The sequence below is a fragment of the Castor canadensis genome, chromosome 14 (genome assembly GCF_047511655.1).
Source record: "Castor canadensis chromosome 14, mCasCan1.hap1v2, whole genome shotgun sequence".
Classification (NCBI taxonomy): Eukaryota; Metazoa; Chordata; class Mammalia; order Rodentia; family Castoridae; genus Castor; species Castor canadensis.
Window position 1 is genome coordinate 27,615,381 of NC_133399.1, and position 13,871 is coordinate 27,629,251.

General features: G+C 37.6%; 1 protein-coding gene across 1 annotated transcript; it reads left to right on the forward strand.

Moving 5' to 3' along the window:
- Positions 1–257: 257 nt before the first annotated feature.
- LOC109677559 (putative gustatory receptor clone PTE01) lies at positions 258–1,040 on the forward strand. Its single transcript, XM_020153475.2, has one exon. It carries the CDS (start codon positions 258–260, stop codon positions 1,038–1,040), a length of 783 nt encoding a protein of 260 aa, XP_020009064.2.
- Positions 1,041–13,871: the final 12,831 nt, after the last annotated feature.

The window sequence follows — 13,871 nt, forward strand, 5'->3', positions numbered from 1 at the left end:
CTCTAAAGTAGGTGTGCATAGAAGGAAATGCAGAGCAAACATAGGCAAGAATGAAAGAATTCTAGATTATTAGGGTTTTCACAACTGAGAAATATAGCTGAACTAAAGTGAGAATATTTTACTTTTTGTAATTTAGATTTAAAATATATACAGAGGGATGAGGTCCTGTTACATTTATCCAGTGCATTTTCTTTTTCAAAAGGTGTCCAAACAACATAGAAGGAGGAAATCTAACACCAGTATCAGAATTCCATCTCATGATGCCCTCAGAGGATCCAGAACTGCAACCTGTGCTCTTTGGACTTTTCTTGTCCATGTATGTGGTGTCAGTACTGGGGAACCTGCTCATCATCACAGCCATTAGCACTGACTGCCACATTCACACCCCCATGTATTTCTTTCTCTCCATCCTGTCCTTGGATGACATCTGTTTTGTCTCCACTACAGTCCTGAAAATGATTGGGAACATCCAAACTCACAGCAGAGTCATCTCCTATGTGGGCTGCCTGACACAGATGTCTCTTTATATCATTTTTGCAGATATGGATGGTATGCTTCTGACTGTGATGGCCTATGATCGGTTTGTGGCCATCTGTCACCCCTTGAACTATCCAGTCATTATGAACCCCCGACTCTGTGGATTGTTAGTTTTGCTGTCTTTTTTGATTAGCATTTTGGGCTGTCAGGTACACATTTTGTTTGTGTTACAAATTACATATTTTAAAGATGTGGAAATTTCTAATTTTTACTGTGACCCTTCTCAACTTCTTGATCTTACCTGTTCTGACAGCTTCTCTAATAACATTTTCAAGTATTTGGCTGTGACCATATATGGTTTTTTCCCCATTTCAGGGATATTCTTCTCTTATTATAAAATTATTTCCTCCATTCTGAGAATCCCATCAGGTGGGAAGTATAAAGCCTTCTCAACCTGTGGGTCTCACCTCTCTGTGGTTTGCTTATTTTATGGAACAGCCATTGGCGTGTACCTTGAGTCAGCTGTATCAAATTCCCCAGAAAGAGTGCAGTGGCCTCAGTGATGTATGCTCTGGTCACCCCTATGCTAAATCCTTTCATCTACAGCTTGAGGAACAGGGACATTAAAAGTGCTCTGTGGAAGCTACAGAGCAGAATAATCTAATCTCATTATTTTGTTCTAATTCTTGTTGCAAGATACTCATGTTTAGCCTTTTGACTTTACCATCCTGTATAAACCTCTATCCCCTGTCTCTTTTTATTACTGAATGTCTAATCTCACCATTTCTTTCATACTTTCTGTAGTTTGGGTTGGTAAGACAGTCACCTTGATTTGGAAATTCTGTGTTCCTGATCATGTTATCTTTCTCGATTCATGGCTTTTATGTTATTTTTTTCATATTTGAATACTCCTTTTTTTAGTTTGTCTTTAATTGAGTTGTGCTTGTTCCTGAGCTCACACAATTCCTGATGTATTTGTCATCATAAACATCGTGTCTGAATCAATATACCCAGGCAGTCTTTAAACTTTCTGAGTGATTACACTTATGTTTAGGTTAAATACTAAACTCTCTTTTATATATTAAAAATTTATATCCCTACATGTGTCTTCACAGTTCATGTATGTTTTCTTCTGGAATTGCACCTAAGATATCTATTTATTTATTTTAATTTTATTTTACCATTACATTTACCTGCATGTGCATACATTGTGTGGGCCACCTCCCCTCCCCCCACTTCCAGGCAGACCCTGTTCTGCCATCTTGATCTCTGATTTTGTTGAAGAGAAAATATGAGCTAATAAGAAAACCATAGCAATTTGGCTAGTTTCAGATGCAGATAGCTGTACAGAGAGATTCCTAGGGTTGTTTCCACGCAAATGTGTATTACAACCCATATTGGTTTATCTGTACCAGACTTCTTCACTGCTTCCTAGTCTCCTTCTTATAGTGGCCTCTGTCAGTTTAAGATAACTATATTCACTTCTATACAGTGAGCAGATGAACCACACCCAAGTATTAGGTTTCTTTCCCTTTCCCTATTCCTCCCATGTGTGGTCTCCCACTTAGTGTAGTGTATGACCCATGTCCAATAATATTACTGCTTTTGTAATGTTCTACAGTTCCATCCATCTTCTTGTGAATGACAGCATTTCATTCTTCTTTGTGGCTGAATAAAATTCCATTGTGTATAAATACCACATTATCTTAATCCATTTGTTCTGCCTGGAAGCGAGGGGGTGGGTGGTAGGGAGAGGGAGGGTACAGGGGGGTAGAGGGTAGAGGGAGAAAATGGCCCAAACAATGTATGCACATGTGAATAAATGAATGAAAAAAGAGATAAGTCTCATTTTAAATATATTCTTTTGTTCATGTGTTTTACTGAGAAGTCAGTGGTAGTCTCATATTTCCAGTTGCATGTCTGTAGTGGTGTCTGAGGAATATTGTCAATAATTGAATTGTATAATGTGAAAATGGCTATATTACTAAAAGTAATCTACATATTCAATACAATACCCCTCAAAATTCCAATGGCATTCATCACCAAGGTTGAAGAATCAGCCCTAAAGTTTGTTTGGTAGCACCAAAGACCACAAATAGCCAAGGCAATATACTGAGAAAAAAGAGCAATGCTTGGTGTATCCTGAAATACATATGGAAACACAAAAGGCCTTGAATAGGCAATGCAATTCTGAGAAAACTGTCTAATCCTGGTGACCTCACAACAACCAACTTTAAACACTACTACAGAGCCATAACAATAAAAACAGCATGGTTTTAGCACAAAAACATACAAGAAGACCAATGAAGCATAATATGAGTCCCAGACATAAACCCATGCATTTACAGTCAAATGCTCTTCAGAAAAGGAGCCCAAAACACACGATGGAGAAAAGACAGCCTCTTCAACAGATGTTGCTGGGAAAATGGCATATCCATATGTAGAAGACTGAAACTATATCCCTTTCTTTCATCCTGTACCAAAATCAACTCAAAGTTGATCAAAGAGCTTAGTGTAAGGCTTGACACTTTGAAACAAATACAGGAAGTAGTAGGGAATACAATGGAATATATAAGTATAGGGAACAACTTACTAAACAGAACTCAAAAGTTTCACATCTAAGAGAAACAATAAACAAATGGGACTACATCAAACTAAAGAGCTTCTGCACATCAGAACAATCAGTCACTAGACTTAAGTGACAACCCACAGAATGGGAGAAAATCTTTGCCAGCTACTCATCCAATAAGGGACTAATATCCAGAATGTAAAGGTAACTCAAAAAACTCAACAACTGACAAAGGACTGATAACAAGAATATATAGGGAACTTAAAAAACTAAATTCTCCCATAACTAGTGAACCAATAAAGAAACGGGCAAGTGAACGAAACAGAACTTTCTCAAAAGAAGAAATTCAAATGGCCAAAAAACACATGAAAAAATGCTCACCATCTGTAGCAATAAAGGAAATGTAAATTAAAACCACACTAAGATTCCACCTCACCCCTGTTAGATTAGCCATCATTAGCAACACTACTAACAACAGGTGTTGGCAAGGATTCGGGGAAAAAGGAACCCTCTTACACTGTTGGTGGGAATGTAAACTAGTACAACCGCTCTGGAAAAAAATTTGGAGGCTACTTAAAAATCTAAACATTGATCTACCATATGATCCAGCAGTACCACTCTTGGGGATATACCCAAAAGAATGTGACACAGGCTACTCCAGAGGCACCTGCACACCCATGTTTATTGTGGCACTATTCACAATAGTCAAGTTATGGAAACAGCCATGATGCCCCACCGCTGATGAATGGATTAAGAAAATGTGGTATTTATACACAATGGAATTTTATGTAGCCATGAAGAAGAATGAAATGTTATCATTAGCAGGTAAATGGATGGAATTGGAGAACATCATTCTGAGTGAGGTTAGCCTGGCCCAAAAGACCAAAAATTGTATGTTCTCCTTAGTATGCAGACATTAGATCAAGGGCAAACACAACAAGGGGATTGGACTTTGATCACATGATAAAGCGAGAGCACACACAGGAGGTATGAGGATAGGTAAGACACCTAAAAAACTAGATAGCATTTGTTGCCCTCAATGCATAGAAACTAAAGCAGATACTTTAAAGCAACTGAGGCCAATAGGAGAAGGGGGACCAGGAACTAGAGAAAAGGTTAGTTCAATAAGAATTAACTTAGAAGGTAACATACATGCACAGGAAATCAATGCAAGTCAACTCCCTGTATAGCTATCCTTATCTCAACTAGCAAAAACCCTTGTTCTGTCCTATTATTGCTTATACCCTCTCTTCAACAAAATTAGAGATAAAGGCAAAATAGTTTCTGCCAGGTAAGGAGGGTTAAGGTGGGGGAAGGGAGGGAGTGGGGGAGGTAAGGGAAGCGATGGGGGAAGGAGAGGAGAAATGACCCAAACATTGTATGCACATATAAAAAAAACCTCAACACCCAAAGAATCAACATCCCAGTGAATATATGGGCACATGAATTAAACAGGGAATTCCCAAAGGAAGAGGTACAAATGGCCAGTAAATACATGAAGAAGTAAGAGATGCAAATAAAAAAAACACTTAGATTTCATTTCACCCCAATTAGAATGGCCATATTTAAGGGAAATAACAACAAATGTTAATGAGGATGTGGTGAAATAAAAACTCTTATACACTGCTGGTGGGAATGCAAATTAGTACAACCACTGTGGAAAGCAGTATGGGCATTCCTCAAAAAGTTAAAGATAGAACTGCCATATGGTTCATGATACTACTTCTGGGCATATACCCAAAGGGATGTAAGTCAGGATACAATAGAGACACCTGAATACTGATGTTCATTGCAGCAGTATTCACAATAGCTAAGCTTTGAAAGCAACTCAGATGCCCTACAACTGATGAATGGATCAGAAAAATATGGTATATATACACAATGGAGTATTACTCAGCCATAAAGAATAGTGACATGTGGTTTGAAGGGAAATGGATGCAATTAAGTAGAGTAATCCATGCTCAGTAACCCAAAGGTCGGATGTTTTCTCTCATACATGGATGATAGATCCCAAACATGAACATATACATAAAAACTAGCATGATTATGTGCAAACTCATATGTAGAACCTATTGTAATAGTGGAACTACTCTATGAAATTCAGGGAGTAGGGAATGGAAAAGAGAATAGCCAGTAATATTGCAAAACACAACGTCTGTGAAGGTAGAGGACATAAGGATGCATTTTGAAAGGTATTGAAAAATGGGGGATGGGAGGTAAAGGGGTAAGGGAGAGTAATGGAAAGGGTTGAACAGACCAAAACGAAGTATACTCACAGTGGGGTTGCATTGAGAAACTCCTTCATATATCAACTAACATATTAATAATGAAAGACAGGACAGTAAAATAGGTACAGTGTGTGTAGGTACTGGTGGGTAGGGGAGGGTTAATGAAGGAGATTAAGGTGAAGTATATGGTTGATACAATTGATATACCTGTATGAAACAGAACAATGAAACCTTTTGCAATTGCTTTAAGTGGGGCAGGAAGGAGGATGAAGGGGAGCAATGATGGGGGCAATGTGACTAATGTACAATATCAGCCTAATCAGAATTGTTACTATGACTCTCCCCTGTATATAATGAATATATCCTAATGAAAAAAATTATTAAAAAATACCTGACTTCAAACTACCCTATAGAGCCATAGCAATAAATACAACATGGTACTGGCACAAAAACAGACATGAAGATGGGTGGAACAGAATAGAAGACCCCGATATTAAATCACACAGCTACACTCATGTAATTTTTGACAAAAGTGTCCCACACATATGATGGAGAAAAGACAGTTTCTTCAACAAATGTTGCTGGGAAAACTGAATATCTGCATGCAAAAAAACTGAAACTAGATTCATGTCTTTCACCCTGTACAAGTATCAGCTAAGTGAATTAAGGACTTTTAAATTATTTTTTTATTTTATAGTTTTACATTTACTCACATTTGTATACATTTTTGGGGACACCGCCATCCTCCCCCACCCCTGCTGCCAGGCAGAATGCATTCCACCATCTTTTTAAATTTATTTTATCATTTTTACATTTACTCACATGTGTATACATTGTTTGGGCCACCTCTCTCTGACCTCCGCTTCCAGGCAGAGCCTATTTGCCCTCTTGTTCTCTGATATTTTTGAAGAGAAAACATAAGAGATAATAAGAAAGACATAGCCTTTTGCTAGTTTGAGATAAAGGTAGCTATACAGAGAGATCCCTACCATTGTGTTCCTCTCTTTTGCATCAAGTTTTGTTGAAGAGAAAACATAAGACATAATAAGCAAACAGCATTTTTTGGTTTGAGGTACAGATAGCTATATAGATTTGTAGTGTTGCTTCCATGCACATGTGTATTGCAATCCACATTGGTTCATCTGCACCAGACCTCTTCACTACTTCCTTGTCCTTTTCCCATAGTGGCCTTTACCAGTTTAAGATTATTATATTTGCTTCTGTACCGTGAGCACATCAACCACATTAAAATTTTAGGTTCTCCAGCCAAGATGCCCCACCACTGACGAATGGATTAAGAAAATGTGGTATCTATACACAATGGAATTTTATGCAGCCATGAAGAAGAACGAAATGTTATCATTCACTGGTAAATGGATGGAATTGGAGAACATCATTCTGAGTGAGGTTAGCCTGGCCCAAAAGACCAAAAATCGTATGTTCTCCCTCATATGTGGACATTAGATCAAGGGCAAACACAACAATGGGATTGGACTTTGAGCACATGATAAAAGCGAGAGCACACAAGGGAGGTGTGAGGATAGGTAAGACACCTAAAAAATTAGCTAGCATTTGTTTCCCTTAACGCAGAGAAACTAATGCAGATACCTTAAAAGCAACTGAGGCCAATAGGAGAAGGGGACCAGGAACTAGAGAAAAGGTGAGATAAAAAAGAATTAACATGCACAGGAAATTAATGTGAGTCAACTCCCTGTATAGCTATCCTTATCTCAACTAGCAAAAACCCTTGTTCCTTCCTATTATTGCTTATAGTCTCTCTACAACAAAATTAGAAATAAGGGCAAAATAGTTTCTGCTGGGTATTGAGGGGGTGGGGGGAGAGGGAGGGGGTGGAGTGGGTGGTAATGGAGGGGGTGGGGGCAGGGGGAAGAAATGACTCAAGCCTTGTATTCACATATGAATAATAAAAGAAAAAAAATTTTAGGTTTCCTTCCCTTTCCTGTTCTCCCATGCACATTCTCCCCTTAGAGTGTGACTCATGTCTAATAATATTACTGCATTTGTTTTAGGTATGTAATCTGCTTATGAAGGAGAACATGTGATGTTTGGCCTTCTGAGCCTGGCTGACTTCATTTAAGATGATGTTCTCTGGTTCCATCTATTTACTTGCAGATAGAAAGATTTCATTCTTCTTTGTGGCTGAATAAATTTTCCATTATGTATAAATACCACATTTTCTTAATCCATTAGTTCTTTGTGGGGCATCTTGGCTGTTTCCATAGCTTGGCTATTGTGAATAGTGCTGCAATAAACATGGGTGAGCAGGTACCTTCCTTTTTAAAAATTTCTTTATTCATTTATTCACATGTGCATACATAATTTGGGCAATTTTCCCCCTTGCTTCCTGCTCCCCTCCCTCTGTACCCACCCCATGCATTCCAGTCAGAACTTGTTCTGCCCTTATCACTAATTTTGTTGAAAAGAAGACATAATAAATAATAAGCAAGACAAACCGTTTTTGCTAGTTGAGATAAGGATAGCTATACAGAGACATTCCTAGCATTGCTTCCATGTACAAATGCACAACCCAAGTTGATTCATCTCTACCTGACCTTTTCACTAGTTCCTGATTCCCAACCCATGTTGACCTCTGTCAGTTTAAGGTTTCTGTATCAATTCCTCTGCAATGGGGACATCAAACACTTTCATGTTTTGGGTTTCCTACCTATCCCTATACATCCCTTATGTGCTCTCCCCTTCACATGTGACTCAAGTACAACCAAATTGCTATAATTGCCCTAGATTTAAAGTCCACATATGAAGGAGAACATATGAATTTTGGTCTCCTGAGTCTGGCTAACCTCACCCTGAATCGTGTCCTCCAGTTCCTTCCATCCATTTCATTGCGAGTGATAAGATTTCATTCTTCTTCATGACTGAGTAAAACTCCATAGTCTGTAGTGTGGCATCTTGGCTGTTTCCATAACTTGGCTATTGTGAATAGTGCTGCAATAAACATTGGTGTGCAGGTGCCTCTGGAGTAGCCTGTGTTGCATTCCTTTGGGTATATCCCCAGGAGTGGGATTGCTGTATGATATGGCAGATCTATGTTTAGATTTTTAAGAAGCCTCCATATTTTTTCCACACTGGTTGCACTAGCTTGCATTCCAACCAGCGGTGTCCTTTTTCCCCACATCCTCACCAACCCCTGTTGTTGGTAGTGTTTTTGATGATGACTATTCTAACAAGGGTGAGGTGGAATCTTAGTGTGGTTTTGATTTGCATTTCCTTTATGGCTAGAGATGGTGAGCATTTTTTAATGTGTTTTTTGGCCATTTGAATTTCTTCTTTTGAGAAAGTTCTGTTAGTTCATATTGGTTCATTGTTTTTGGGAGAATTTAGTTTTTAAAGTTCCCTGTATATTCTGGCTATCAGTCCTTCATCTGATGTATAGCTGGCAAATATTTTCTCCCACTCTGTGGGTGGTCTCTTCAGTTTAGGGACATTTCTGTTGTTGTGCAGAAGCTTTTTAATTTTATGAAATCCCATTTGTCCATCCTTTCTCTTAGTTGCTGAGCTGCTGGGGTTTTATTGAGGAAGTCCTTGCCTATACCATTGCTTACAGAGTACTCCTGCTCTTTCCTGTAATAACTTCAGAGTTTCAGGTTTGATATTAAGGTCCTTGATCCATTTTGAGTTGATACTAGTACAGGGTGATAAGCATGGTTCTAGTTTCAGTTTTTTTCAGAAGGATAACCACTTTTCCCAGCAACATTTGTTGAAGAGGCTGTCTTTTCTCCATTGTATGTTTCTGGCACCTGTGTTGAAAATAAGGTGGACATAGCTGTGTGGATTCATATCCAGGTCCTCTATTTTGTTCCACTGGTCTTCATGTATGATTTTGTGCCAGTACCATGCTGCTTTTATTGTTATGGCTTTGTAATATAGTTTGAAGTTGGGTATTGTGATACCTCAGCTTTGCTCTTTTTGCTGAGTATTGCCTGGGGTATGCATGGTCTCTTGTTTCCAAATGAATTTTAGGGTAGAATTTGCAATTTCTGTGATGAATGTCAATGGGATTTTTATGGGAATTGCATTAATCATGTAGATTGCTTTTGATAGTTTAGTCATTTTTACTATGTTGATTCTACCAATCCATGAGCATGGGAGATCTTTCCACCTTCTGTAGTCTTCCTTGAGGTCTTTCTTCAGGGGTTTGTGGTTCTCCTTGTAGAGGTCATACACATTCCTTCTTATGTTTGCTCTTATGTTTGAGGTTATTGTAAATGGAATGTTTCCATATATTTTTTCTCAGTTTGTTCATTATTAGTGTATAGAAATGATAATGATTTTTGTAAGTTGATTTTGTATCCTGTCACCTTGCTGTAGATGTTTATGGTGTCTAGCAGTTTTTGGTAGAGTTTTTTGTGTCTTTAAAATATAGGATCATGTCATCAGCAAATAGGGACATTCTGACAGTTTCTTCACCTATTTCTATTCATTTATTTCTTCTTCTTGCTTAATTGCTCTGGCTAGGAATTCCAGGACTATGTTGAATAGGAGTGGGCACAGTGGGCACCCTTGTCTTGTTCCTGATTGAAGGGGAAATGATTTCAGTTTTTCACCATTAAGTATGATGTTGGCTGTAGGTTTTTCATTTATAGCCTTTACAATGTTGAGGTACTTTCCTTCTATTCCTAGTTTTTTTGAACTTTTATCATGAAATGGTGTTGGATCTTGTTGAAGGCGTTTTCTGCAGCTATTGAGATGATCAAGTGGCTTTTGTCTTTACTTCTATTAACGTGCTGTATTACATTTATAGATTTGTGTATGTTGAACCACCCCTACACTCCTGGGATGAAGCTGACTTGGTTGTGGTCAATTATCTTTCTGATATTTTGCTGGATTCTGTTTGCCATTATTTTATTGAGAATTTTTGCATCAATGTTCATTAAGGAGATTGGCCTGTAGTTCACTTTTTGGAAGAGTCTTTGTCTGGTTTTGGGCTCAGTGTAATACAGGCTTCATAAAATGAGTTAGGTAGTGTTCCTTTTCCTTCTGTTTTGTGGAAGAGTTTAAGGAGAGTTGGTATTATCTCTTCTTTCAAGGTCTGATAGAATTCTGGAGATAATCTTCAGGGTCCTGGACTTTTTTTTTCTTGGGAGAATATTGCTGCTTCAATTTCACTTTGTGTTATAGGTCTATTCAGGTGATTAATATCCCCTTGCTTCAATTTTGGATGGTCATATTCATCCAGAAATCTGTCCATTTCTTTGAGATTTTCAAATTTATTAGAACATAGGTTCTCAAAGTAGTCTCTGATGTTTTCCTGGATTTCCGTGGTGTTTGTTGTTTTCTCCCCTTTTGCATTTCTGATTTTACGGATTTTGTTTTTTTTTCTCTCCTCATTTTATTTAGGTTTTCCATGGGTCTGTCAATCTTATTTATTTTTTCAAAGAACAAGCTTTTTGTTTTATCGATTATTTGTGTTTTTTTCTATGTCATTGATTTCAACCATTTAAAAAAATTATTTCTTTTTTTCTGCTTGTTTTGGGATTTGCTTGTTCTTGTTTTCTAGGAGTTTGAGATATAACATTAGGTCATTGATTTGAGATCTTTCTGTCCTTTTAATGTATGCACTCATGGCTATAAATTTTCCTCTTAGGACTGCCTTTTCTGTGTCCTATATATTCCAGTAGATTTTGTTTTCATTTTCATTAACTTCCAGGTACCTTTTAATTTCCTTTTTGATTTCATCAATGACCCATTGATCATTGAGCAATGTGTTGTTCAGCTTCCCATTGTTTGTATGGTTTTTACTGTTGAGTTCTAGTTTTAATGCATTGTGATCAGATAGAAGGCATAGGATTTGTTATATTTTCTTATATTTGCTGAGGCTTCCTTTGTGACATAAGATATGATCACTTTTTGGGAAGGTTCCATGGGCTGCTGAGAAGAATGTATATTGTGCAGAAGTTGGATGAAATAGTCTGTAGCCATCAGATAGGTGTATTTGATCTATGGTGTGATTTAGTTCTAGAAGTTCTTTATTGAGTTTTTGTTTGGATGACCTATCTATTGATGATAGGGGTTATTAAAGTCTTCCACTATCATTGTGTTGGAGTCTATATATGTTTTTTAGGTTTTTCAGAGTATGTTTGATGAAATTGTGTCCATTGATGTTGGGTGCATATAGGTTGATAATTGTTATTTCCTTTTGGTGTATTTCACCTTTTATTAGTGTGGAGTGTCCTTCTTTATCTTGTTTGATCAATGTAAGTTTGAAGTCTATGTTGTCTGAGATAAGTATTTCTACTCCTGTCTGCTTTCGGGGGCCATTGGTTTGGTAAATCTACTTCTAGCCTTTCACCCTAAACCAGGGTTTGTTTCTGTAGATGAGATGGGCCCCATGTAAACAACAGATTGTTGGATTTTCCTTTTTAATCCAGTTTGCCAAATGGTGTCTTTTGATGAGGGAATTAAGTGTGTTAACATTTTGTGTTAGTATTGGTAGGTATGTGGTGAATCCATTCATTTAAATTTTTTTGTTGTTTAAAGATTTGATTGTGTGTAACTGAATCAATGTTACTGTCTACTTTCCTTTGGTTTGTTACTACCTGTCCTTTCATGGTTTTGTTTGCTTTCATTTTCTGTGTACAGATTTCCTTGAAGAATCTTTTGTAATGGTGGCTTGGTGGTCATATATTGTTTTAGTTTCTGCTTATCATGGAAGACTTTTATTGCTCCATGTATTTTGAATAATAGTTTTGTTGGGTAGAGTATCCTAGGGTTGAAATTATTTTCATTCAGTTCCCAGAATACCTCACTCCATTCTCTTCTTCCTTTTAAGGTTTCTGTCAATAAATCTGCTGTGATTTTTATAGGTTTACCTTTGTATGTTATTTGTTTTTTCTCTCTTATGGGCTTCAGTTTTCTTTCTCTATTCTCTGTGCTTGTTGTTTTAATGATAGTATATCATTGGTTAGTTCTATTCTGTTCAAGTCTGTTTGGTGTCTTGGAAGCTGTCTGTTCCTGAATGGGCATAGTTTTCTCTAGATTTGGGAATTTTTCTGTTATTATGTTGTTGAATATATTAAGAATTCCTTTTGCTTGCACCTCTTCTCCTTCTTCAATGCCATGTTTCTCAGGGCTAGTCTTTTGATGGGGTCACTGTGTTCTTACATTTTCTTTTCATAGGTCTTAAGTTGTTTAACTAATAGTTCTTCAGTTTTTCCTTTAATTTCCTTTTCATCTTCAAGTTTTGAGATTCTGTCTTCTGCTTATTCTAGTCTGCTGGAGTGGCCTTCCATTGTGTTTTGTATTTCTGTTGCATTTTTTTCTGATGTTTTCCATACCATGGATCACTTCCTGTTTAATATTGTCAATTTTCATCCTTAATTCATTTATCTCTCTATTTATGGTGTTCTGTGTTTCACTTTGGTGTTTATTTAGGGCTCCTATGAGTTCATTTATTTGTTTTTATGTCTTCTCATATTCTTTATTTTTGTTGTCTTGAAATTTTTTGAGTGCCTCCTATATGTTTTGGTTGACCATGTCTAGTAACATTCCTATGAAATTCTCAGTGATTAATTGCAGGATTTCTTCTTTCAGAATGTTCTTGTGGGCTTGGTTGAGTTCCTTTGCATAGTTTGTCTTTGTTTTGTTGGAGTCTGGAACTGGGTATCTGTTTTCTTCATTTCTCTCTGAATCCTGTATTAATTTATTTTTTGGGGGAGAATGTTTTCCATCCTTTCTTCTTCTTGCCATCATTCCACTTGGTGCTGTTTATGTGCCTAATCTGTGTGTAATTTGGTATTAGCTAATTTCCAATAGTAAAACTACAAAGCAAAGCAAAAAAGAAAAAAAAGAGAACCAAAGAAATCAACAGGGAGAGGTGATGGACAAATACATAAAAAAATTTCCAGGGTCAGGAAAAATAGAATTTCAGTCTTAGTAGTTCTGGTGTTACTCTTTCAGCATCCAATACTAGTGCTGGTATTTAAGCAGAATCTCTGTCTTAGTCTTACAAGGTGGTTGGGGAGACTTGCTAGTATTTTTCCCCCTTTCAGTAGAAGTCAGCTCCTCCCTTAGTGAGGTGTAGCTTGTTCTCAGGTTCCAGAGATCAGCTTTGTGCCCATAGCCATCCTGCTTTGAGTTGGGTTTTCACTGTGTTGGTTTATTGGGGGCTTGTTTCTTTGTATCATGCCATTTTCCTGGGACAAGGTCAGAGATCTGTCAGCCGGCTCTCTGCTGTCAGCATGTTATGCTGGTTTGCTGACTGTTCTTCAATTTTGGAACATCGTCTGACTTTGATTGTTGCTCACTAGCTCAGGAAATGAGCTTTGTGAACTGCTATCTGCCTTATTTCAGACAGTGGCTTATCACCCACCCTGTGTTGGTCTGTTGGCCTTTCCAGTCTTTGTTTTTGAAAGTTCATGCAGAGGTCATCTCCTTGCCCTTCTCCCCTTCTCTGGTGAGCTCAGAGTACCCTGTGCCCTCTGCTTCGTGTTCCTTTTCAGTTCCTTGTTAGTTATTCAGTATTTTTTTTGTGGGATAGGGGTCAGTATGTTTAGGGGTTTATGTTGATTTATCCCAGGGTTAGCTGTTGGAATTCCATGTGCCACTGATTTGCTCAC

Excerpts from the sequence above, each read along its gene's own strand:
- LOC109677559 (XM_020153475.2), top strand. The coding sequence starts at position 258 with ATGATGCCCTCAGAGGATCCAGAACTGCAACCTGTGCTCTTTGGACTT.